Below are 25,146 nucleotides of genomic sequence, written 5' to 3' on the forward strand. Positions count from 1 at the left end.
TTCCTCCACAGCACTATAAAAACTAACGATAGAAATAGAGTTGAAAACCCTAAACTTGCAAGTTTCTAATTCTTTGGGGCTACTCTAACAAGGGCTTCTGGGGTGGCCTGATGCTTGCCAGGTGACGTCACCTTACACCTGGACTCTTGCAGTATCTTCGCATCTAGACCGGGGTCACTCCCGGACACTGTCTCTTTCTTGCCAGTGGCCAGATCCTTGTGAAGGAACTGCCCAGTGGCCATTTACTCTGTGGGAGCTGGGAACTGGCCCTCTGCGTGTCAGAGAAGACTTGGGCTCCCAAGAGAGACATAAAGCCAGAGACTGAGTGGGTGTGAGAGGGAGCAGGGGAGTGGGGGTGGAGTAGAGTCAGCACTGGACCACGGCTGTGGGAACAAGAACTTGGCGGCAGCAGTCTCCAGAGGTGAGTGAGAGGATTAGATGTCCAGTGGTAAAGGCTGTGGAGACCCAGGAGGGCTTGGCCATTAGGAGTAGGAAACATTTCCCAAGCTATTGCTTTGTGAGTGAAGCGGCAGGTGCTGAGGAAGCCAGCCCGTGGGTCCAAGGAAGGAAAGGATTGCAAACAGTGGGCTTCACTTTGTTGAAAGTTGAGGAAGTGTCACAAAACAAGTTCTCCAAAGCACAGCAACTTCATACCCAGGACAACTTTCTAGGCCAGTAGGTGAAATGCATATATTTGAATGCTTGGTCATCAGGGAGTGGCCCTATCTGAGAAGGATTAGGAGGTGTGGACTTGTTGGAGAACCTGGAGGTCTGCTTTGAGGTTTCAAAAGTCCATGCTAGATCCTGTCTCTGTCTCTATGCCTTTGTCTCTTTTGTCTGTCCTCTTCTCTCTTCTCTCTCTCTCTCTCTCTCTCTCTCTCTCTCTCTCTCTCTCTCTCTCTCTCTCTCTGCCTGTGGATCCGGATGTAACTATCAGCTACTTCTTTAGCACCATACCTGCCTGCTGCCATCTGAAACAGTAAGCCAGCCCCAATGAAGTGTTTTCCTTTATAAGAGCTGCCCTGGTAACAGTGTCTCTTCACAGTAATGGAACAGTGACTACAGCAAGTGTGAAAACAGGAAAGCTAAAATTTGGGGCCATCAATGTTTCTCACGTAGCAAACAGTTCTACATGAGAAGGTAGTTGACATCAGAGGGAGGTTGGACAAAAGCCATAACTTCTGGGAAGATCAGGAATTTGGAGCAGTAGGTTGAGGTGTTATCCTGTCAATTATTATCAAACAGTGATTAAACCAGTTATTCTGAGGCTCCATCTCCTTGTCTAACTTGGAACTTACCCTGACTTTGTCTGGTGAAATTAAAGCCCTGGTGTGGCAAATCCTTTACAGTCACTGCAGACCTCAGCATCACAGGGAGCCTTCGGAATGAGTGGGAGGCTGTCATGGGATGCTGGCACCCAATGGCTAACTTCCAATACTGATGGGCAATCACGTGGTGGAGAATGAGACAAAGAGGTCTGTGTCCCTGCTGAAAGACCAATGACACAGAGGAGGGAACGGCTGCGGTGAGGCTATTCCACAAAAATAACAGTTGGGTAAAGACATCTGTTTTAAGAGAGGGGTGAATTCTTCCTTATCATGGCCTCAGAGCCCAGTCTGAGTGACCGGCCACACCTAGAGAAGACCCAGAAAGATGGCTGCACAGATGGGTTGGGGGGATCTGTTGAGGTTTGGTCTGTTGCTATGTATGGCAGTACTAAATTCTATATCCCAAAGTCTGGTCATTCCAAGACAGTGAATTCTCACATATGCAGCTTTTGTTGTGCAAACCTTGCCCCTTAACTTAAAACTAAAATAAGATGCCACCAGCCTACCTGGGCAGATGAAAGGTAAGCAGGATTTCATTTCCTGGACTCTGGGTCTGAGGAGATACCACTAAGGGAAAGATGGAAGAAGGTGCCATGGGGTAGGTAGATTGTGAGCACATGGCCTTGAGGGCTGGCCTATTGGAGAAGGAGAAGCCCAAGAACATGGCAAGTAATGTCTTGGGGTTATTGACAGGAAAGTAGACAAAACAGCATAGAGGGCTGGTATCTGCCCAGCTCTAGAGCTTTAAGGCTTATTATATAAAGGTTTCACATCTTTTATTTGGGAAATAAATGATCTAAAGTGGGGTAGAAACCCCCACATAATATTTTCCACAATAGGGATCCATTCACTGCCTTTTGAACAAGGGCCATCCACTCAGTATAAGGGCGCTGCTGTTCTTGAAGTTTCTGGTTGATGCAAGGACATCTAGGTGGGTGTGGCTACACTCCAGCAAATGCCCAGGATGAGCCCCAGTAGTGGAAATGATTACACCCAAAACACCTCTAGTCCCCTGCAGATAACCAACCCACAACTAGCTGATGTCAGTGGTCCACTTGAATGCAATGGGCCAGTGCCATCAGAACTTTACTCTTTAATAAAACATGCCTGACTTTAGAAAACCCTTGGCTCAGTTGGTAAAGATCAGAACCCATGTAAAGATACCAGGCATAATAGTGCATGCCAATAGTCTCAGCACTGGCATGGCAGACACAGAAGGATCCCTAAGGCTAGCCAGCCTAGCCTAATTTATGAGCTTCAGCCAATTAGAGACCCTGTCTCAAGGGAGGTGGTTGTGAGACACTATTCCTAGGGAGATATGCATAACATTTACTCACTCCAGAACTGACAACAAAGGACAGATACCACCAACTTGGTGAATCAACAAATTTATTAGGTTGTTTACAGGAATATGGGGGAAGCATTGCTTATAGGAGCAGAAGTGACTCAAAGACATCTGCCTCACTCACCAATGCCCACCCCGGCATGGGTGATGGCTAATGAAAGCTGGAAGCCTGGAGTACACTGTACAACCTCAGGTAGCTTGACAGGGTGGAGAAAATGCCTTGTAGGTAGCTCTAAGTCTCTTCCAAGCATCGGAACCAGTCTACACCTCTCTGGGCAGCTCAGCTGATCACTGCTTCTTTTAGTTGTTCTTGCTACTCCACATCAAACCTGATTCACAAAAACCCCTCTCAACATCATATGATGGAAATCATTATCCTCAAATGTTAAGGAATTCTAGAAGAGCTCTAGAGCCGTGGTCACATGAGATGATCTTTGGATCTAACTTTTTTTTTTTTTTTGAGTCAAATACTTAAAAGTTTTTTATGTCAGTGGCTTTCAAAGTCAGCTCTGAAAGCAGTAAATTATATATAATTAAGATTCCACATGGTAACACGTGCTGATATTCACAGTCGGTCTTGCATTTGCTGCAGCTGTATCCTGGGATGGGCGTGGGATCAGCCCCAGAACTTCAGACAGTCCCCATGACACAGCCTCAAATACCAGCAGTGGCAAGCACTAAAACACCATGGTCCAGGTTGGTTTCCTTGTGTTATAAAAGCAAAGGGAAATCAGCAGTGAGGCTGGAGGACACCAACAAGGGCTCGATTCAGAGGGCAGTTTGCATGACAGAGCTCTGCACAGACGTGTTGGAGGGAATGCATACTGGCCTCCTTGGAAAATCAAGGCTGCTTTCAGTTCAGTCTGCAATAAGCAAATCACACTTTCCCAACTCCATTTAGTTCATCAAGATTTCTGTTTTGTTTTGTTTTTTCTCTCTTTTTCGATTAGACTCCATTACTTGTCAAGCTGGGCACTCACCATAGGGGCCCAGCACTTGGGTGCTTGAATTTCAGTAAATAAATGTCATGATACCTGCAGCAGATAGAGTTCCAGGGGTGATGGGGCAGAAGAGAGCCACCATGCAGTGTCCCCTTTATGGTCTTCCTGACTCAAGCCAGGACTACACCTGCTTCAACAGTAGCCAGGCGCTCAACAAGGGATCTGCTGGGCCACAGAGAAACCAGAAAACTGCAAACCCCTGGTCCATTCCACCTCCCCTGTCACCAGCCCTGAGTCACCCAGACCCCAGGTTAGACCAAGTGCATTGTCTTTTCCTCTTGTAAAACAATTCACTCAACTCAGTGCATGTGGTTGGTACTGCTGGTACCAAGAATCTCTTGATAAATTCTTCCCCTGCCTCTGTGTCCGTCCGTCCTTCCATCCGTTCATCCGTCCTTCCTTCCGGTGGGTTCTGGGGATTGAGCTCAGGTTGTCAGGCTTGGTGGCAAGTGCCTTTATCCAGTCACTCACCTCCAGTACCAGGGATCCTAAGAGCCAGTGTTTCATGGAAAGGGCCCCAAAGTGTGTCAAAGACAAGCGGTTGTGGCTGATCCTAAAGTAGAACCATTCAGGGCATAAAGAAGAAACCTTATGAGTGAATAACACATTTTTAAGCTCGGTAAACTGAGGGAGGAAAACACAGAAAGGCCACCATCAAAAAACCCAAAAGTTCCAGTAGTAATCCCACACAACTCAGAAACCCTGCCTGCTTGGCTGATGGGCGTGGGGTGCTCAGGCGGCTGCTCTGCATGCTCCTGGTGAGCCTTCTAAGATGGTCCTCATCTCAGGACACAGTGTTTTTTGTCCAGCACACACTGATCTCTCCGGCAACAGAGGAGGCCTCTGGCCTGGGACCTTGCAGACTGAGTCAACACTCGGCTTCTGCAAACCCAGATGGTCTCTGGGCACAGCTCTCCAGTCCCTGCAGTGCCAGCCAGTCATCCTCTGTCCCCATTCACAGAGGTCATTACTTTCACTCAGCTCCTCCCATCCCCCAATTTGGCCTAGTAATCTCTGAGCTCTCCTGTGGGACTCAGCTCAGCACCTCCAAGTCTATAAGGGCCTTCCCACCCCACACCCCGACCCTGCCACTGACATCTGCCACCTCCGTTCTTACAGCTTTACCCATAATTTGGGCTCTCAGACTTAAGGGTCACCAGCATCCTCTTGGGCATCCTTAACAACTTGGCTTGCTAGCCCTGGGTTCTAGGATGGACTCTAAGAATGTAAATCTAAAAAAAAAAAAGATCAAGGGGGCTGGAGAAGCAGTTCAGAATTAAGAATACTTGTTGCTCCTACCGAGGACTAGGGTTGGGTTCCCAGAATCCATGGGGTGGCACACAACCATTCATAACTCTAAGTCTAGGGCATCCAATCTTCTGAACTCCTAGCACATACATACATACATACTTACATATATACATACATACTTACATATATACATACATATATACACACATGGAAAACACCCAATACACACACACACATAAAATTAAAAGAATAACTTGAGCCGGGTGTGGTGACGCACACCTTTAATCCCAGCACTTGGGAGGCAGAGGCAGGCGGATTTCTGAGTTCGAGGTCAGCCTGGTCTACAGAGTGAGTGCCAGGACAGCCAGGGCTACACAGAGAAACCCTGTCTTGAAAAACCAAAAAAAAAAAAAAAAAGAAGAAGAACTTGAGTATCTATGCTGTGCGAGGCACCATTCTAGACATCAGAATCAGATAGTTAAATTATTTTTTTTAGGTTAAATAACTTTGTTCTTACAACAAATACACGGGCATTTCAAGAGCTAGTAATGGCTCAGTATGCATACTATGGTATTGATTTTGTAGGGCAGACAGTTTTTCCTTGAGGAGAAGCCATTGCTCCACCCAAATAAGTTGATGCATTTGTGCTAAGAGAGGAATGGATCTTGACCTTTCTATATCAATGGCCACCATCAAAAAGGGTCTTCCCTGTCATCTACTGTGAGCGGTTTCCCACTGCTGGATTCAAACTTGTCCTCAAAAATTTGTGGCTGTATCAAATATCAAATACTAAAACAGCCAATTGGTTTTGCTCTGTCATCTCTGACACAGTCCCTATATCAAAGAACTGAGTTGGATTTTCCGCCTTGGCCCAGCTAGTAGGCCCGTGTTTCAAGGTAATGACTGACATATCAGCATGGGTATCCAATAAACTCTGGAACTGACTCTTTTATCCATATCATGTATTCAGGTCCATGATTAATAATTAAAATATTGTACTGCCGCCAGTATCAGTGTGGTGTGGAGTTAGGATTCGTATAAAACAATAAAAGCAGTTGTGCAATAGTTTGTTAGCCAGCAGATGGAGGGAGGGCTTTACTTACCATGCCACCACACCAGGGAATGTCAATCAATAACCCTTGGACAGACATTTACACCTTTAAGAGTCCAAATGCTTTTTCCCAGTAAGAGTCCCATGGATCCTGTTGGCAAAGGGCCACATATTTCTGTGTGTAAAATTTGGACATTTTGCTTATGAGTTAAAAAATAAAACAAAAAACAAAAAAACTTCTTTTACCTTTGAATCAGCAGCCTCATTGCCAAGAGTAGCCACAGTGAGATTTCCTCATTTGAATTATGTTGATTCCCCTGGATTCCTGGCCAGGGGAGGTGCCTGACACAGGACTTCTGAATTAGAAGCTTGTCTTGTTTATCAAACTCAGAATGAAGGTGGTACCTTTGTTTTAACATTTCTGGCATAATTTTGGTGCCTTTTTTTTTCCTTTTCAGATAATAGTTTTCTTAAAACAAAATAAGATATATTAAAACAAAACCATCTCACCAAAGGTAGATAAGGCAAACAGAAGAGCCCCAAGAGAAGGCACAAGAATCAGAGACCCGCTCTTTAGTCACACACTCAGGATATGTCTATTTTAAAGGCTGAGTATTTCTGAGATTTAAAAACGTTCTTTAAAGGCCTTCTTTTCAAAGTCAAAGCCAAAAGACATGGACAGGAAGGTATACAGGAGGTGGTGTACAGATGAAGAATTCTAAAACTCCAATGGTTCTTCCTCATTCACACCATGATCAACGTTTGTATGTAGTGTATGCAGGGGTATGTGTGCACGCACACATGGACAAACTTAAGCTGTTGTTTCTCAGGTGCCAGCCACCTGATTTTCTGAGACAGGGTATCTCACTGGTCTAGAACTCACCAAGTAGGCTAGGCTGGGCAGCCTGCAAGCCCAAGAGAACCACCTACTTCTCCAAGTGCTGGGGGTACAAGTGTGCATCACCATGTCTAGGTTTGTTTGTTTTTTAAATGGTTTCTGTGGGATTGAACTTGGGTCCTCTTGCTTGAAAGGCAAGTACTTTACTGCCTGAGCTATCCTCCCAGTCTCAAACCATGATCAAATTTGAGACTTGCCATTAGTGAGTCAGTGACACCAAACAGCAGAACTGCCTCAGAATTGTATTCTTTTCCTGTGGCTACACAAACCAGTGACATAACTGCACCGTGGTCCAACATGCTACTGTGAATGTACACAGCAAAAATCTTAGGAGAGGCTGGGCATGGCAGTGGGTGGCTCTGAACCCAGCTCTCCTAGATTGAGCATGGCAGGACGGCCACCCGTGAGCTTGAGACCAATCTGGACTACATGGTGATTTGTGAAGTGAGACTGGGCTACAGAGAAACACCCTACAACTACAACAACAACAACAACACATGTAGGTGAAATTAACATTTTATTTGTTTTGTGGTGCTTAGGAGGGAACTCAGGGCCTTGCACATGCTTGCACACACTACTCCACTGAACTAAATCTGCAGGCCACTTACACAACTCATGTAAAATGAAGAATGGGCACAGCAACTTTAAGTCAATCAGCAAGTCCTGGCTGGTAGAAGGACTGAGTGTAATGCAGCCTTCTGGTTATTTATACACAGAGTCTTAAAAGATGGCCAGGTCATCGTATTCCCTGGAGCAGTTTATTGATTGTCATCCTTGCAATCCAAAATAACTACCCATCAAAGGAAGATCGCCTCCTGTGAACGATCCCTTCCCAAACTGGCTGTATCACCTCTGGATAAATAGCAGTAGGTACTGTTCTTACACTGGTCTCAAACTATTGCTACTCCATTTAGTATATTGGAGGTCATATACTGTATGCTGAGCAACACATCTGAAATAAAAAGGTCAGAGGTAACATCACTCTGTGGCTAGTTACAGTTCAGCCCCGTACGAGCTTCTCAGTTGTGTAAGAAAGCATGTGGGTTACTGCAGTGTAGCCCGACCTGCAGAGCGGGTTTCCAGACGTGGCCTCTTGCTGCTGCGCTGTTCCTCCTTTGCAGACCTGCGCCTCAATACACCGTCTAGCATGCAAGAATAACTTCATGTCAGGAAGCACACACAGAGCCCACAGGGACTTGGTCCAGCCCCTCAGGCTGGGAGGACAAACCATGCTTATGGCAAAGGAACATATAGTGTATCTAAACCTTCAACCTCTCACCCGTCTCAACCCACACTTTAAAATGTATTCCATCTGTATCTACTCTAGACAACTCATGGATAGTACAGTATCTGATAACCCTTGATAAACAGGATTCACTTAGCAATGTATAGCAAATAACATAACTTTCTTGGGATGGGGCTATGCAGGAGTCATTATTTATCTGGAAGAGACAACATACACCTGTGTATCCTCCTGAGAGAGGTACAAACTGCCTGGAGCAGGGAGAATAGCCTGTTTACAGGTTCCCAAGATAAGAAGCTGGCATTCTCAGAAGAGACGTGTCAGGGGAAGGGTCTGGCTTCAAGCCCTTTTTAGCTTTTGGTTTCTAATGGCTTTATAAGTGCCATAAGCTACACATGCTTATAGGCTATTAACAGTGTAAAACCCAATGAGTTTGATATAACCAGACATCTGTGAATCTACCAGCAAACATACCTGCCACCTGCAAGTTCCCTCCCACCCTCTACTTCCAGCTTCTTCATATAAAACTGCCATAATCATCTTCCAAGGGGACTTGAAAGCTCTGCCTGACTTGTGTGCTATATTTGAAACACTCAAAATCTATTTACAACTTAGCCAAATAATAAAACAAAGAAACAAACATTTAAGAATCTACTGTCCCCAAAGAGTTGTCTCGGTTAAATCTGCAGGAACTTTGTATGGGGCCAAAAGAAGAACGTGCTGCCCCAAACAACTGAATCCCCACCATCCCCACAGGCTGCCCTTCCCAGCCTACTCAGGACCTGTCTTGTTTATCATGTCACTGCTTCTTAGGTCATTTTATTGCACATGTGGAACAATGCACTGCTTGGTTGACTTCCTCCTAATAGTCTACAGTGCGGCTCTGCAGTTTATGGTCTTCATTCAACACTATCTGATTCAGCCATGTTGAGGAATGTAGCCACATCATTTATTTCACTTCATAGTAGGTCCCCATGGTAGGAATACTACATATTTCTTTAAAACTCTCATCTGTTAAGAGAAACCTTCATGTCGTTTCCAGCTTTTGTTCTGAAGAATAGCGTTATATTGAACTGTCACTTCAGTATGATACAAGCTTCTCCAGAGCTCAGCACTGCAAGCTGACTTGCTGGGCCATGGGATATACCAAGTGGAGTTTTTTACAGTGTCTAATCTAGACACTGTGATTCAAAGTTCCAGCCCTGCACACCGCACACAGGCACTCTGAATACCCGTCTCCTGCTCAGTTGGCACTGACCCCGGTGGCCGTGGTCTCTGAAGATGCCGGTGAGTCTGCTCATGGTATCCCTGGACATTGCTATCTCTGCTGCTGCTGCTGGGAAGGAGCTGCTGGGTCAACTCAGTTCCCATCGGATCTCTCCCTGTTGTCAATCTGAGAGTCTGTTGCTCCGGAATGGCTTCACCCCTAGGGACTCTCTGGCCTTTCCTAAACTTTCTTTACAATATCTCTTGGTGTCGAACAGTATCAACTTGTCAACTCTTTTCTTTTATAATCAGCATTTTTCTATGTCCTAAACTATATTTATGTGTATGTGTGTTATACATTATATACATATGTTTATATATATATATCATATATATATTATATATATATGATATATATATTACTTCAAGTCATAAAAATACCTAGAATTTTCTACACCCCTCTCACCTTTTAAATTATCTTTTCCTCTAATCATTAATTCTTAGGGTTAGGTCTCAATTATTAGTGAGGTAAGAGCTTGTCATCATGTTCTTCGCAAACAACCCATTTGCCAGCAGTCTGCCTTAGGTAGTCCATTGGTTAGCTGTCTCCCTTGGATGCCAGCCTATGCCTATTATCAAACGGTGGCTTACCTTGCCTACTGTTTAACAACTGTATTAATCATTTCTCCAAATTTCATTTTCAAAATTTCCTGATCCTTTTACATAATAGTTTGTTCACATTTTTGCCTGCACTGTCCCCCAAATCATATTCCTCCTGCCTCCGCTTCCCTGGAGCTGAGATTAGATGCATATGCCACCACCCGTGGCCTCACCTCAGTGGCACTTGCAATTACATTCTATCCTATTTGGTAGTTCTGATGCAGAACCACTGGCTAACCGTGTGCTAGCTTGCTGCTGCCCACTCCACTCATGACAAGTGCCCTCCATGCTTGTTCGTTTCTCAGTTACGAAGTCACATCCTACACCCTGTGGGTCTAAGCTAATGAGCGACCTTCTTTGAGAAGTCTTCATTTGCTTCCACTGAGGGGCCACTGGAACCTGAGGAGGAGCCTGGAAGCCTCAGGGCAGCCTCAGCCTTAGTTCACCACCTTTCAGCAGATCCCCCCACCCTCCGGGCTTGAGTAGCTGACCCCAGGCTGGTTTGCGGCAGCATGAACAGCTGTCCTGGGGCACCTCTGACTTTAGTGTTTGCTTACTTTGCAAGCCAGATTCTAGCAACACATTCCTCTTACCTCTATTTGTTGAGGGGAATATGGGTCTCTGAACATTGTCTTTATCGTCTTAAAAGTTTTGTGTCTATTTAAAAAGAGTGCCTTATCTGGGCTCTGTTTTTACAGCATAGGATACTTGGGACAGTCACTCAGTACCACCTCCCGTCTGTGTGTCCCTGTCTCTGTCACTGAGATTGCATGAGGTAACACGTCTCCATTCCTCGCTGACAGCCAGACAGCTGGATATGGCCAGGAGTCAAGCCTCCGAGTAGCAAAAGAGCTGAAGTTTGACTTCCATTTCTCCGATTCTCCTGGTTTTTGTTTGTTTGTTTGTTTGTTTGTTTTGGTATTTTAAACATATGTGAAATTTAAAAGGGACCCACACAGTATCTGCGTCCTGTGTATGATGGCCAGGGGAGAGAAATCCATAGAGCTGCTGTGCTGACGTGGGCTGGGTGGGAAGGACGGGTGAGTACAATGAGCAGCATGTCTCTTTATACTGTAATGAGACATGCTGACCTTACACTGTGCTGGAGGGCACACAGCTCTCAATGTACAGAGGCCAGTGAGCTCTTCACAGTAAGTAAATTATACACTATGAAGCTGTTCCATAATTGAAAAGGAGATAACCATATTATTTATTGATATAAAATTCTTGTTTAAAAAATGCATCAAAACATAAGCTAGGCTTAACAAACTGTCACCAAGAAGCGCACACTTGACTGGGTGGCTGAGACACTGCCTGACACCCCCGCCGCCTTCCTTGTCCTCGCCTTCACTCTCCATTCACCCGCAGGCATGTCTTCCTCCTCCTGAGATCCCGGACACACGCCCTTGGTTGATCTTAAGTGGCACGTGTCTTCTGTTCCGTGGCTTGCCTTTGCATCCTCTTAGTGGGATCTTTTGATGGACAGATGCTCTTAATTTCAACAGACAAAGGAATGTGTCTTTCTACAGTTAGCATAGTACACTCTCTCCCTAACTGCAGGACACTCGCATTGGCCCTCAAACACCTTTGATCAGGGTCACATCTTTTATTTCCTTAATTTCTTAATACAAATTTAAAAGGAAAATGTAGTTGTTATGTATTTTTCCAGACTGTAAATGATAAATAAGACATTCATGTTTTCATAGAAACCTTTGTATTTCTGGGTTTTTAAAGATTACCAAGTCACTGCTGCTTTAAGAAAATATACAGGAGACTCCAGTTACTTAGAACCCAGACAATCACAATCAAGCTACTATTTTAAAACAAATCTGCATAGCATCATGTTCAATGATCTTTACTTACAGAATTGTAAAAACTCTCATGATATATTATATTCAATATGGTTTTACTTAATATGCAAATAATAAGCGTGAAGACTAGTGACTCACTTGTAAGTTTTGCTTCACTAAGGTATTAACGTAAACAGGATCTTTCCATTTTCCCAGCAACCTGGGCCACTGTGTCTTTACTCTAGAACAACACAGATGACCTCACTGCTTGGTCCTCACAATCTGTGCTAAATCTTCACAGCTCCCCTCTCTCACTCCCAAGAAGCTTTTGCATGAATGTAGGAGAATGCTGTTGCTCGCCGTTCAAACAAATGCAATTCATAGATTCAACCTGCATGCAGTCATAGTTACATTACTGGAGTAATTGGCAAGCAGCACTTCACACGGCTTCTCATGTAACACACATGTATGACAAGTTGGATAAGTGAATTTAATCTTTAGAAAAGACAACCCTGCATTTACCCACACGTAGGCTCATCATCGGATCTTAAGAACTCACTATCTGAGCCGGGCGTGGTGGCGCACGCCTTTAATCCCAGCACTCGGGAGGCAGAGGCAGGCGGATTTCTGAGTTCGAGGCCAGCCTGGTCTACAAAGTGAGTTCCAGGACAGCCAGGGCTATACAGAAAAACCCTGTCTCGAAAAACCAAAAAAAAAAAAAAAAAAAAAAAAAAAAAGAACTCACTATCTGCCACTCCTTAGCATCACCACCTCAACAGAATGCTTAGAAATACTTACTTTCTCTCCTTTCAGGCTCATTTGGGTCAAGACTATAAGCTTCAGACGGATTCAACTGCCACTGTAGGAGGTACAGATATTTTATTTATGTTTAAAATGAGTTAATAAACAGCACATCAGTACCTTGCTTTTCATTATCAAAATAGCTTTTAAAAGTCCACGTGTACATGCCTACTGAAGCACTGACCTTGAATGACCCTCAATCAGATCAATCAGATCACCTGAATCTAGAATCAGAATCAAAACCCTCAGAGAAGGGGCTCTAACAGTCCTTTGTACTCATTTTATAGGTGATAAACGCAAGAACTAAAGAACTGTAGTAACTTCCCCCAGGTCACAGTGACATAAGACAGAGACCGGATAAGATTCTGCATGCCCATAACAAACCAGGAACTATCTACCTCCAGGACCCTCTGAGGTGTTTTTTTAATTTTGTTTTTAACATTTGTTACTATTGTTATTTTTATCACCTTATGTTTATATCCCCAGTGCTGGCTGAGTTCCTGGTGTTTGACAAACATTTGGTCTGATCATATGAGTACAGGCAATGCCTATGAGTCACACTTCCCTGCACAGGCTCCCCATGGCTCAGCATTTATTTATTATGTGTGTACACTGTAGCTGTCTTCAGGCACTCCAGAAGAGGGCATAGGATTCCATTACAAATGGTTGTGAGCCTCCATGTGGTTGTTGGTATTTGATTTCTTTATTGTTTCTACTTCCATTTTTAGATCCTGGATGGTTTTGTTCAATTCTTTCACCTGTTTGGATGTGTTCTCCTGTATTTCTCTAAGGGAGTTATTTATTTCCTTCTTATAGTCAGTCCTCCACCATCATCATCATTATCATCATCATGAGAAGTGACTTCAGATCCATATCTTGCTTTTCTGGTGTGATGGTTTATCCAGGACTTGCTATGGTGGGAGAGTTTGGTTCTGGTGATGCCAAGTAACCTTGGTTTCTGTTACTTCTGTTCTTACACTTGCCTCCAGCCATCTGATTATCTCAAGTGCTCACTGCCCTCAATATATCTGATTGGAGCCTGTCCTTCCTGTAATCCTGGTTGAGTCAGAACTCCTCAGAGTCCAGCTTTCTCTGTGATCCTGTGATTCTAGAATCCCGTGATCCTGAGATTCTGGGTGTGTCAGAGTTCTTGGCAGTTAAACTTCCTCTGAGACTCTAAGATCCTGGTGTGACCAAGCTCCTGGGTGCCCAAGGTGGCCTGGAACTGGCATCAACCGGAAGGTGGTTGCTGGGATTTGAATTCAGGACCTTTAGAAGAGCAGTGCTCTTAACCACTGAGTCATCTCACCAGCCCCCTCAGCATGAGAATTTAATACAGCATCACCTGGATTTTGTCCTACAGCAAGTTTGCCACAGCATGATGTCACACAGGACTGACTAAGGATGAGAGAGGCGTGAGGGATGTGGTGCCTGTTAGCAAAGAGGGAATCCACCAGGCAGTCTCTTCAGATGATCTCTGTGCTGTAGGGACATTCTCCTGTATGGACTGTCTCAGGTAGCAGGCAGGCCCTCTGGCTCCTATTGGAGCTAAGGATGGTGGCTATCTCCCCATCACTCAACTGGAAGTTAAAGTTCCCAAGAGTGTGTGCTGGTGTCCCAGGCTTGGGAATCACTACCACATTCCCCTGGATATGAAACCAAATCAGAACCTGGGCTGAGGTTTTCTTATGTTTTGTAGTGGTCTCTTTAATCTTGTGATCCTCTAGTACTTAATGGTCCTCTGGCTTGGTCCAAGGCCTGTCTACAGAACCCAGGGCTATGGGATGTGATGCTGATGATCTTGGAGTGTCAGCAGTAGATTGCACTGTCCAGGCTGAGGTACAGGGCAGTCAGCCTGCATGGCCATTGGTTTGGTTCAGTTCAGGAACCTTTCAATCTGGAAATTGTCGAAGCTGGAGATGGCCAGGGCTTTCACCAACTCTTTATCCACCAGTTCTTTCCTGACCTCCTATGCATCCAAGAAGGCTAATTTAATGGTGATAATACTGACTTAATGATTTTTGTGAGAATAACTTCTTTCTAGGCTTAAGTTCCTGTGGCCACTGAGTAAAACAGAGGTGCAAACAGTTCAGTTTCAGACCCAGTGGGTCTTCTGAAAGGCTTCTTCTGCAGTTTTCTCAATGCAGGTAGACCACAACTTGCTGACAATGAAAAGATCACCTCACTTCTTCTTGGTATGACCTCGGATGGCTTGGCTTCTTCTTTATTCTTGTTATAATAAGCATATGCAGTCAATGTGGCCACTTTCATGGCCTTCTTGACTTGGTATGGAGGAGACTTCTAGATGTCCAAGCTCACAGTGGCTATCTTAGCTTTGTTAATGAGCTTCATGAAGGTGCCATGGTTGTTGCAAAAATCTTTTTGAGCGAGCAGATGTCTGTGTTGAGTCGTTGTTGTTGTTGTTGTTTTTGTTGTTGTTGGTGGTGGTGGTGATTGTGTGTGTGTGTGTGTGTGTGTGTGTGTGTGCCCTGTAGTGGCCAGAGGAGATGACAAACATCCTCTTCTACTGCTCTTCACCTCATTGCCTCGAGACAGTCTCTCGCTGAACTGGAAGTTCCTAGTCTTTCAGCCAGGCTGGTAGCCAGCAATCCTTGGCAATCCTCCTGTCTTGGTTTATTCCTTGCCCAGCTCTGCAGTTATAGGCACACATGGTCATGCCTGTATTTTATGTTAATTCCAGAGATCCACACTTAGGCCTGCATATTTGTACAGCAAGCACTCTTTCCCATTGAGCCATCCCTAGCCCATCTACTGAGTTTCATACTAGCTAAAGAAGGTCTGAGCAATAAAGAATAAACATGTGACTCAGACCTGGGTCACTTATAAAAATAGGATGGCTGAGGTTAGTCCCAAGAGAGACAAGACAGTGAGAAGATGGCTCAGTGGGGAAAGTGCTGGCCACATAAGCATGAAGACCTGAGTTCAGATAACTGCACCCACAGAAATGCCAGGCACAGTGGGGAGCCTGTAACCCTGGAGTTGGGGGTGGAGAGAGATGTGGGTTGTGGAGGTTCCCAGCTAGCCAGTCTAGCTGGAAAGGGTGAGCTCCAGACTCAGAGAGAGATGGAGAGTAATACAGAGTACTGACATCAACCTCCGACCTAGATTTGGACATTCATTGGTGAGCTTATACATGTATGCATGTGTATAACACACAGAGAGAGGGGGAAGGGAGGAGGGATTTATAAAGAGTAGGTGGGGAGTTACATAAGAAATTATCAAAACAGGGATGTTTGAAATATACCAAACCACCGAAATCTATTACTTTGAGCAAAACAGTAAAAATCAGTAACTTTAAACTTTCATCTCAAAATATTTATAGAAAGACTTTTTACAACTACAAAAATGGAAATAATATAGTTATATAACAAAGGAAATAATTATATAAGCTAGGTGTTCAGGTTGGAATGTGTTTGATTATTAAAAGCAATTTTTGGAACTTTTAACAACACAGAAAATACAGTGACATGTTGATCATGTTATATATAAGTTACAGAATAATGCAGCTTGAAGTGTTCCTAGTCTTCTACAGCGAGCACATTCTGCTTTAATAACAACATATCCATGTGTATGCAGTACATGTGTGCTTTGATTCCCGATGCTCAAACTGATTAAGTAGGAGCCCAAGGCTGACATTTCAAACAGTTCTTTATAAACGATCCTACTCACTGCACATTCTAGTCTACTGATGGGGCATTAGGTGCTAGGTTTAGGCCCCTGGGTGACACAAAAGGGAGCCTGTGACTCTGGACAAGGTGGCTTTCCACAGAGCATGACTGGGATAAGCAGGAGCCCTTGTGGGAGCCGTGGATTCACTGCAGCAGAATCTCACTTTATTTCTTGATCCTGTGGCTCTAGCTGGGTCATGGCATTGTAGAAACAGAGAGTAATTTGATACCATGCTAACAATCTCTGGGAAAAAAATTGCAGAATTCTTATAACTTTTCTGCATGCTCGAGAATATTCCAAAGTAAAATACTTTTTAAAAGCCCAAGCAGAAAGAAGTATGTTAAAAATTCTGAGTTTTCCGTGAACCACTTCTATCTATCCTTTTAAAAAAACCATAAGTATGAGCTGATCTTTTTTCTGATCTCCCTCCTGAGAAAATGTGTTTGTGAGGTGTGACTACTACAACTGCACTTCTGCCCAACACTCCAAGGCCGGAGAGATGGTGAGCCATGGGAGGGGATGGAGACATCAAAGGCCGATGCACAACTCTGTAAGATGCAGGTGTAGGTGCAGGTGCAGGTGCAGGGCAGGGATCCTTTGCTGAAAATGTATACTTCGGTAAATAATAATGATAATGGCTCACTCACAGTCCTAAGAGTGAAATCACTACTTCACAATGTCCGGCAGGTTTGGCAAACAGGAAGTACACGTTAGGAAAAGTACATGTACTTACTGTGAATTTGCGAACACCCTCAAGCTCCCCAAACTTCATGTAAGAGATGTCTGCTTTCTTTTTTCCAACATCTACATCACCAGCATAGATCTGCTTTATGCCTGCACCTTTAATTAAAGGCACACATTCATCACAAGGGCATTTTGTCACAAAAATCATGCTGCGTTCTTCTGGTTTTATATCTTGACATCTATAAAAAGTTATAAAATATTACAAAAGCTGTTATGAAAGACCAAGTATGTTTTTAGAAAAATTCTTAAACTTTAAAGTTGAGGTTTTGTAAAACAAATTTGCAGTATTACAAATAATAATCAAGTAATATTCTTGCTAAATTAGCGATGTTCAAAGTATGCGAAAATCTGACAATCCTAACTGACAGTCACTGACTGTCAGTAAGCCTTTGGAATGATTGACATCGTACTAGACAGTATCTGAGAGCAGGGCATGGGGGGAGAAAGAAGTATAACACATGAGCAGTCCTTTCCGCATATGTACTTCATATGACTACAGACAACAGAGTTCAGTTCCCAAAAGCCAAATAACTATCTGATTAATCCTTAAGTCACCACAGCAGTCAAAAGGCTGAGCTTTAACTTGGATATACATTGTTAGATGCTTCCTTAATGAATATATAGTAACATCCAGTTCTGAGCTACAGTTCCCCTAACCTTCCCCAGTCATAACTTTTTTAAAAAATTGGATATGACATATTCAAACCCTTGTGCAGAACACCTTCACTGAAGATAATGGAGACAGAGCAGATAATATTCTTGGTGCATGCTGTGGTAGCCTGGACTAAAGAGGCTCTGGTGTGGCTGCAGGGATGGCAATCTCTGATAGAGCACTTTACACCTTTCTTTAGAGAATCTCAGACAGGAGTTCTGTAGTTACTCAGTCTCCTCCCGACTCCTCTCTCCAATTCCTCCCATCTCCCTCCTACTCCTAAAGTCACCATCTCTTATTCTTTCATTTTAATCGTGTGTGTGCGAGTGTGTGTGCACATATCTTCATAAACACAACCTGCTGAGACCATTCAGAGCTGCTCACATAAGGTTAAGGCTGAGCTCTTGGATCATCATTACCCCATCAGGACCTCATCCCTGAAGAAGACTGACTTTCCTTCTCTTCATGGCTATTAACTGTCTTTTGCTCTTCTAGGGGTAAAGCCATATGAGAATTTCCCCATCCTCACTGACACAACAGTTGGCAGTATAACTGTTCAGGTCTCATTTAGGAAGCAATATAGTTGATACTTCCTGGGTGCAGCTTCCCTGATATATACAGAAGACACTGTCTCAAGCAGACATCTTGTCTGGTCCTCTCAAATAGAGGCTCTTTAAAACACTTTAGTTCATAAAAACATCTGTACCTGTGCTAGCTAGCTTTACGTCAACTTGACACAAACTAGAGTCACTGGAGAGGAAGAACCTCGGTTGAGGAAATGCCTCTATAAGTTCAGGCTGTAGGCAAGCCTATAAGACATTGTCTTAATTAGTGATTGATGGGGGAGGGCCCACTTGTGGGTGGTACCATCCCTGAACTGTGGTTCTGGGTTCTTTAAGCAGGCTGAGCAAGCCATGGAGAACAAGCCAGTCAACAGCACTCCTGTATGGCCTCTGCATCAACTCCTGCCTCTAAGTTGTCGCCCTGACTGAGTTTCTGTCCTGACTTCTTTCAGTGATGGGCTGCACTGTAGAAGTCTAGGCCAAATAACCCTTTCCTCTTCAACTTGATTCTGGCCGTGATGCTTCGTCACAGCAATAGTAACCCTAACCAAGGGCGTGTTTCCTAAACAGAACAGATGTTCTCTACATTTAGAAAACAAAGGGGATACTAACATCCAAAAATAGAAATAGCCGGGCAAGTCCCTAAGGACAAGCATCAAATAGATTCATACTGGAGAATAAAAGGAAAGAATTTCTGAAGAAATGGAAAGAGCTGGGGACTCTGTGCCCATACATAGGCTCCAGTCTAGGAGCAGGACCATGCTTTATCGAGATGCTATTTCTGAAAGTCTCTCTTAGGGTTTTAAAGGAAAGCAGATAACAACAGAGAACTAGCCTCAACTATCCTCTGTGGTCTTTTAAAGGACAGAGGCTAAAAACAGCTCTTACCTAAATGTCAAAGCGTTCTGCTCCGCATGTATGATGTATCTGAACTTCCGTATTTCTCTGTCCTTATGCTTGTCATCCATGTGCGGGAAGTCAGCATACTCAGAGCCCACGGGAAACGCATTGTACCCGCATCCTATGAAGTACATGGCTCCAGTCCCATCGCAGCTTCTCTGTGGGGCCAGCAGAAGCACAGTGAGTCTCAGCATTCTGAAAAAACTTTCCCTCATACTTCATGTAAAGAAGGCTCTCTTTCTCCATTTTTGTAACAAATGGAGCCATAGAGAAATACAAGGTCTGAACTGGAGAAATGGATGTGCTTTTAAAGGCATGTGCCACCAAGCCTGGCGAGCTGGGTTTGATCCTGGGAATCAGCACGGTAGAGGAAGAACATGGTGTGCATCTTGACACACATAGATCCCCTAGCACAAGGAAATAAATGAAACTTAAAAGTTAAAACACAAACAGAGCATCTGATCATTTTATGGCCACCTTCCTCAGATAGGACCTCAAGGTTGCCTTTGATGTTAGCAGTTAACATCATTGTCTTTAAGTTATAAACCTTTTTACTTGATCCACGCAGTTCTCTCCAAGCAAGTGTCTATATAATTATTTATAATATGCTACAGATCTCAGTAAGTATACAAGTGGTAGCAACAACAAAGCTTAATAAGAACCAGGATTATCTGAATCAACAAAAGCTGTAAAATATCACATCAATAACTGCTTCTCGGCTACTTGCCAAATGTCAAACATCACAGCCAACTCACTTTTTGTTTAAAGTTTTTGTATGTGCATGCATAGGCATGCAAGTACTCACTAGAGATCAAACTTGGGGCCTCAAAAATGCAAAGCCAGCACTCTACAACTGAACAATAATGCCAGCACTGCCTCATTTGCTTATCCTGAAACTACCTGGAAAATAATATCATTGTCCCTATTTCACTCATAAGAAAACCAAGGTCAAGAAAGAGAAACCGTTCAAGGTCACAGAGTTAGTCAGGAACATAGCTGCATTGAAGCTTGCACAGCTCTTTCTGCACATCTTTCCCACACAGCTTTTGTATACAAGAGGTAAATGGCTATAATACTCCACAGAGCAGTGCACATGGCAATGCTATGCTGAAAGGCTGGTTGAGTATCCACTTAAACAACCTCAACCTCACAGGGAGATGGATTTATATATAAACCTGAATAGTAAGTGGACACATGTATAACACAAAATGTAATTTATAGTAGAGTATATAACTCTACGACACAAATCAGCCTTTAGGTGAGGTGAGCACAGACGACAAAGCACTATAGAGCTCAGTGCTGTTAAAGGGAGCCCAGTGTGCTGCTTGGACGGCACAGTTGACTTGTACAACTAGAGAGCCACCTGGCATGAGAACCTCAACTGAAGAGCTGCCTCTATCAAACTGCTCTGTGCACATGTCTGTGGGACATTTCTTGACTGCTAATTGATGGAGAAAGCTGAGGCCCACGGTGGACAGTGTATCCATAGGCCAGTGATAATGGGTCAGATTAGATAACTAGATGAACATGAGGCAGAAAGCAAGCTAGGTGCCATTCCTTCATGGTTTGTACTGCAGCACCCCCAAGGTTCCTGCCCTGACTTCCCTCAGTGACAGGATATAACCTGAAACTTAAGCTTAAGATGAAATAACCCCCCCTCTCTCTCCCAAAAAAATGTAATTAAAAAAATTTAAACTGCTCAGTGCTCACTGTGGCAGTGTCCAAACAACTCACAAGTGTCCAATAAAGGCTTGCTAACTAGACAAATCTTAAAATTTGTTGAAGGAAACTATTCCACAAAATAGAAACAGAAGGTACTCTACCCAATTCATTCTATGAAGCCACAATTACTCGGCTAAACCACACAAAGACTCAACAAAAAAAAGAGAACCTCATCCAATTTCCCTTATGAACATCGATGCAAAAATACTCAATAAAATTCTCGCAAACCGAATCCAAGAACACATCAAAAATGATCATCCGTCATGACCAAGTAGGCTTCATCCCAGGGATGCAGGGATGGTTTAATATACAGAAATCCATCAATGTAATCCACTATATAAACAAACTCAAAGACAAAAAACCACATGATCATCTCGTCAGATGCTGAGAAAGCATTTAACAAAACCCAACACCCCTTCATGATAAAAGTCTTGGAAAGATCAGGAATTCAAGGCCTAAACATAATAAAAGCAATATACAGGAAACCAGTAGCCAACATCAAACTAAATGGAGAGAAACTTGAAGCAATCCCACTAAAATCAGGGACTAGACAAGGCTGCCCACTTTCTCCCTACCAATTCAATATAGTACTTGAAGTCCTAGCCAGAGGAATTAGACAACAAAAGGAGATCAAGGGGATACAAACTGGAAAGGAAGAAGTCAAAATATCATTATGTGCAGATGATATGGTAGTATATATAAGTGACCTTAAAATTCCACCAGAGAACTCCTAAGCCTGAAAACCAACTTCAGTGCAGTAGATGGATCTAGAATTAACTCAAACAAATCAGTGGCCTTTTTCTACACAAAGGATAAATAGACTGAGAAAGAAATGAGGGAAACAACACCCTTCACAATAGTCACAAATAATATAAAATACCTTCTGTGACTCTAACTAAGGAAGTGAAAGATCTGTAAGATAAGAACTTCAAGTCTCTGAAGAAAGAAATCAAAGAAGATCTCAGAAGATGGAAAGATCTCCAATGCTCATGGACTGGCAGGATTAATATAGTAAAAATGGCTATCTTGCTGAAAGCAATGTACAGATTCAATGCAATCCCCATCAAAATTCCAACTCAATTCTTCACTAAGTTAGAAAGGGCAATTTGCAAATTCATCTGGAATAACTAAAAAACCTAGGATAGCAAAAACTATTCTCAACAATAAAAGAATCTCTGGTGCAATCACCATCCCTGACCTCAAGCTGAACTACAAAGCAATTGTGATAAAAACAAAACAAAACAAAACAAAACAAAAAAACAACAACAACAACAACAACAAAAACCCTGCATGATACTGGTACAGTGACAGACAGGTAGATCAATGGAACACCAGTGGAATAGAATTGAAGACCCAGAAATGAACCCACACACCTATGGTCACTTGATCTTCGACAAGGGAACTAAAACCATCCAGTAGACAAAAAGACAGCATTTTCAACAAATGGTGCTGGCTCAACTGGCAGTTATCATGTAGAAGAATGATAATTGATCCATTCTTATCTCTTTGTACTAAGGTCAAGTCTAAGTAGATCAAGGAACTCCACAAAAAACCAGAGACACTGAAACTTATAGAGGAGAAAGTGGGGGAAGAGCCTTGAAGATATGGGCACAGGGGAAAAATTCTTGAACAGAACAGCAATGGCTTGTGCTGTAAGATCAAGAATCCACAAATGAGGGCTGGAGAGATGGCTCAGTGGTTAAGAGCACCATCTGCTCTTCCAGAGGTCCTGAGTTCAATTCCCAGCAACCACATGGCTCACAACCATCTGTAATGAGATGTGATGCTCTCTTCTGGTGTGTCCAAAGACATCAACAGTGTACCCATATACATAAATCTTTTTTTTTTTAAAGGATCCACAAATGGGACCTCATAAAATTGCAAAGCTTCTGTAAGGCAAAGGACACTGTCAATAAGACAAAAAGGCTACCAACAGATTGGAAAAAGATCTTTACCAATCCTAAATCCAATAGGGAACTAATATCCAATATATATAAAGATCTCAAAAAGTTGGAATCCAGAAAACCAAATAACCCTATTAAAAAATGGGGGACAGAGCTAAACAAAGAATTCTCAACTGAGGAATACCAAATGGCTGAGAAGCACCTGAAAAAATGTTCAACATCTTTAATCATCAGGGAAATGAAAATCAAAACAACCCTGAGATTCCACCTCACACCAGTCAGAATGGCTAACATCAAAAATTCAGGTGACAGCAGATGCTAGTGAGGATGTGAAGAAAGAGGAACATTCCTCCATTGCTGATGGGATTGCAAGCTGGTACAACCACTCTGGAAATCAGTCTGGCAGTTCCTCAGAAAATTGGACATAGTACTACCGGAAGATCCAGCAATACCTCTCCTGGACATATACCCAGAAGATGTTCCAGCTTGTAATAAGGACACATACTCCACTAAGTTCACAGTAGCCTTATTTATAATAGGCAGAAGCTAGAAAGAACCCAGATGTCCCTCAACAGAGGAATGGATACAGAAAATGTGATACATTTATACAATGGAATACTACTTAGCTATTAAAAACAATGAATTTATGAAATTCTTAGGCAAATGGATGGATCTGGAGGATATCATCCTGAGTGAGGTAGCCCAATCACAAAAGAACACACATGATATGCACTCACTGATAAGTGGGTATTAGCCCAGAAACTTAGAATACCCAAGGTACAATTTGCAAAACACATGAAACTCAAGAAGAAGGAAGACCAAAGTGTGGATACTTAATTCCTTCTTAGAAGGAGGAACAAAATGCCCATGAGAGGAGTTACAGGGACAAAGTTCGGAGCTGAACTGAAGGAAGGACCATCCAGAGACTGCCTCACCCGGGGATCCACCCCATAAACAACCACCAAACCCAGACACTATTGCATACGCCAACAAGATTTTGCTGACAGGACCTTGATATAGCTGTCTCCTGTGAGGCTATGCCCGTGCCTGGCAAATACAAAAGTGGATACCTACAGTCATCTATTGGACGGAACACAGGGCCCTCAATGAAGAAGGTAGAGAAGGTACCCAGGGAACTGAAGGGGTCTGCAGCCCTATTGGAGAAACAACAATATGAAGTAACTAGTACTCTCAGAGCTCGTGTCTCTAGCTGCATATGTAGCAGAGGATGGCCTAGTCAGCCATCAATGGGAGGGGAGGCCCTTGATGGTCTTGCAAAGATTATATACCCCAGTATAGGGGAATGCCAGGGCCAGGAAGTGGGAGTGGGTGGGCTGGGGAGCAGGGGGAGGGGGGAGAAGAGAGGGCATAGGGGATTTTCAGAGAGGAAAGTAGGAAAGGGGATAGCATTTGAAATGTAAATGAAGAAAATATCTAATAAAAAAATGGGCCAGGCAGTGGTGGCACACACCTTTAATCCCAGCACTTGGGAGTCAGAGGCAGGAGGATTTCTGAGTTCCAAGCAAGCCTGGTCTACAGAGTGAGTTCCAGGACAGCCAGGGCTACACAGAGAAACCCTGTCTCGAAACCCCTCCCCCCCCCAAAAAAAAAAGAATGTATACCACCCCCCAAATTTTTTGTTGAGGGAGGGACAGATGTTTCTACAACTCAATAAAATTCACCAATATAAAAGCATTAATCTCAACCAGTTAATACAGGCTCATGTGCCATCAGGTTAAACAGCAAGGGCTGTAGTTGCTACCACTCAGAAGATGGAGGGAGTGATGAACTGAGCTCAGGAGTTTGAGGCCAATCCTGTCTCAAATATCAAAATGCAGCACCTCGAAGACTAAACAAAATTCAGGTTAAATACTTAAACAATTATTTTCATACTTACAGATTTCGCTTCTGCCCAAATGACAGCTCCAACTCCTGTTTTATGATCCTCTGAAAGACAGGATGTTTATCTCAGTAAAAATCAATGCTGTCAGTACGAAGATCTATTCTTTTCAAATCATAAGAACCCATTTATTGCAACATACATGATACATGTAGCAACAAGTCCTTGCCCTAACTACATAAACCCTCAAGATAAATCTTTTGGGGTATAGGACTCAGGAATGAGGTACCAAATAACCAGACAGAGCCACCCCACACACGGGGACAGGGCCACTGACCACCCCACACACAGGAGGACAGGGCCACTGACCACCCCACACACTGGGACAGGGCCACTGACCACTCCACATACAGGGGGACAGGGCCACTGACCACCCCCCCACACACAGGGGGACAGGGCCACTGACCACCCCACATGCAGGGTCTCTGTGATACCTCTGAATGGCAGTGGCACACTCAAGCTATAACTGGGACAGGTCAGCCTCACTGACTCTCCCC

The 25,146-nt window shown here is 43.6% G+C and overlaps 1 protein-coding gene and 1 pseudogene across 9 annotated transcripts in view; both read right to left on the bottom strand.

Moving 5' to 3' along the window:
• Positions 1-2,707: 2,707 nt before the first annotated feature.
• The window catches only part of Cdadc1 (cytidine and dCMP deaminase domain containing 1), a 38,516-nt gene continuing 16,077 nt past the window's right edge, over positions 2,708-25,146 (bottom strand). For 4 of the 9 annotated variants that reach the window (XM_029468723.2, XM_029468719.2, XM_085828702.1 and 1 more), the window contains 5 exons: positions 24,647-24,696; positions 19,112-19,281; positions 16,998-17,187; positions 12,572-12,632; positions 7,375-8,016 (listed from right to left, as the gene is read on the bottom strand). In XM_029468723.2, the coding sequence (XP_029324583.1) occupies positions 7,919-8,016; positions 12,572-12,632; positions 16,998-17,187; positions 19,112-19,281; positions 24,647-24,696 (569 nt within the window). In that variant the 3' untranslated portion in view covers positions 7,375-7,918. Of the gene's footprint in view, positions 4,228-7,374; positions 8,017-9,750; positions 11,475-12,571; positions 12,633-16,997; positions 17,188-19,111; positions 19,282-24,646; positions 24,697-25,146 lie in introns of those variants that run through there. The other 5 variants (XM_029468722.2, XM_029468724.2, XM_029468721.2 and 2 more) reach the window with 4 other exon arrangements.
• LOC147001892 (aldose reductase-related protein 2 pseudogene) lies at positions 12,671-16,988 on the bottom strand (annotated as a pseudogene).

The sequence above is a fragment of the Mus caroli genome, unplaced genomic scaffold (genome assembly GCF_978045245.1).
Source record: "Mus caroli unplaced genomic scaffold, Mus_caroli_1 scaffold_12, whole genome shotgun sequence".
NCBI lineage: Eukaryota > Metazoa > Chordata > Mammalia > Rodentia > Muridae > Mus > Mus caroli.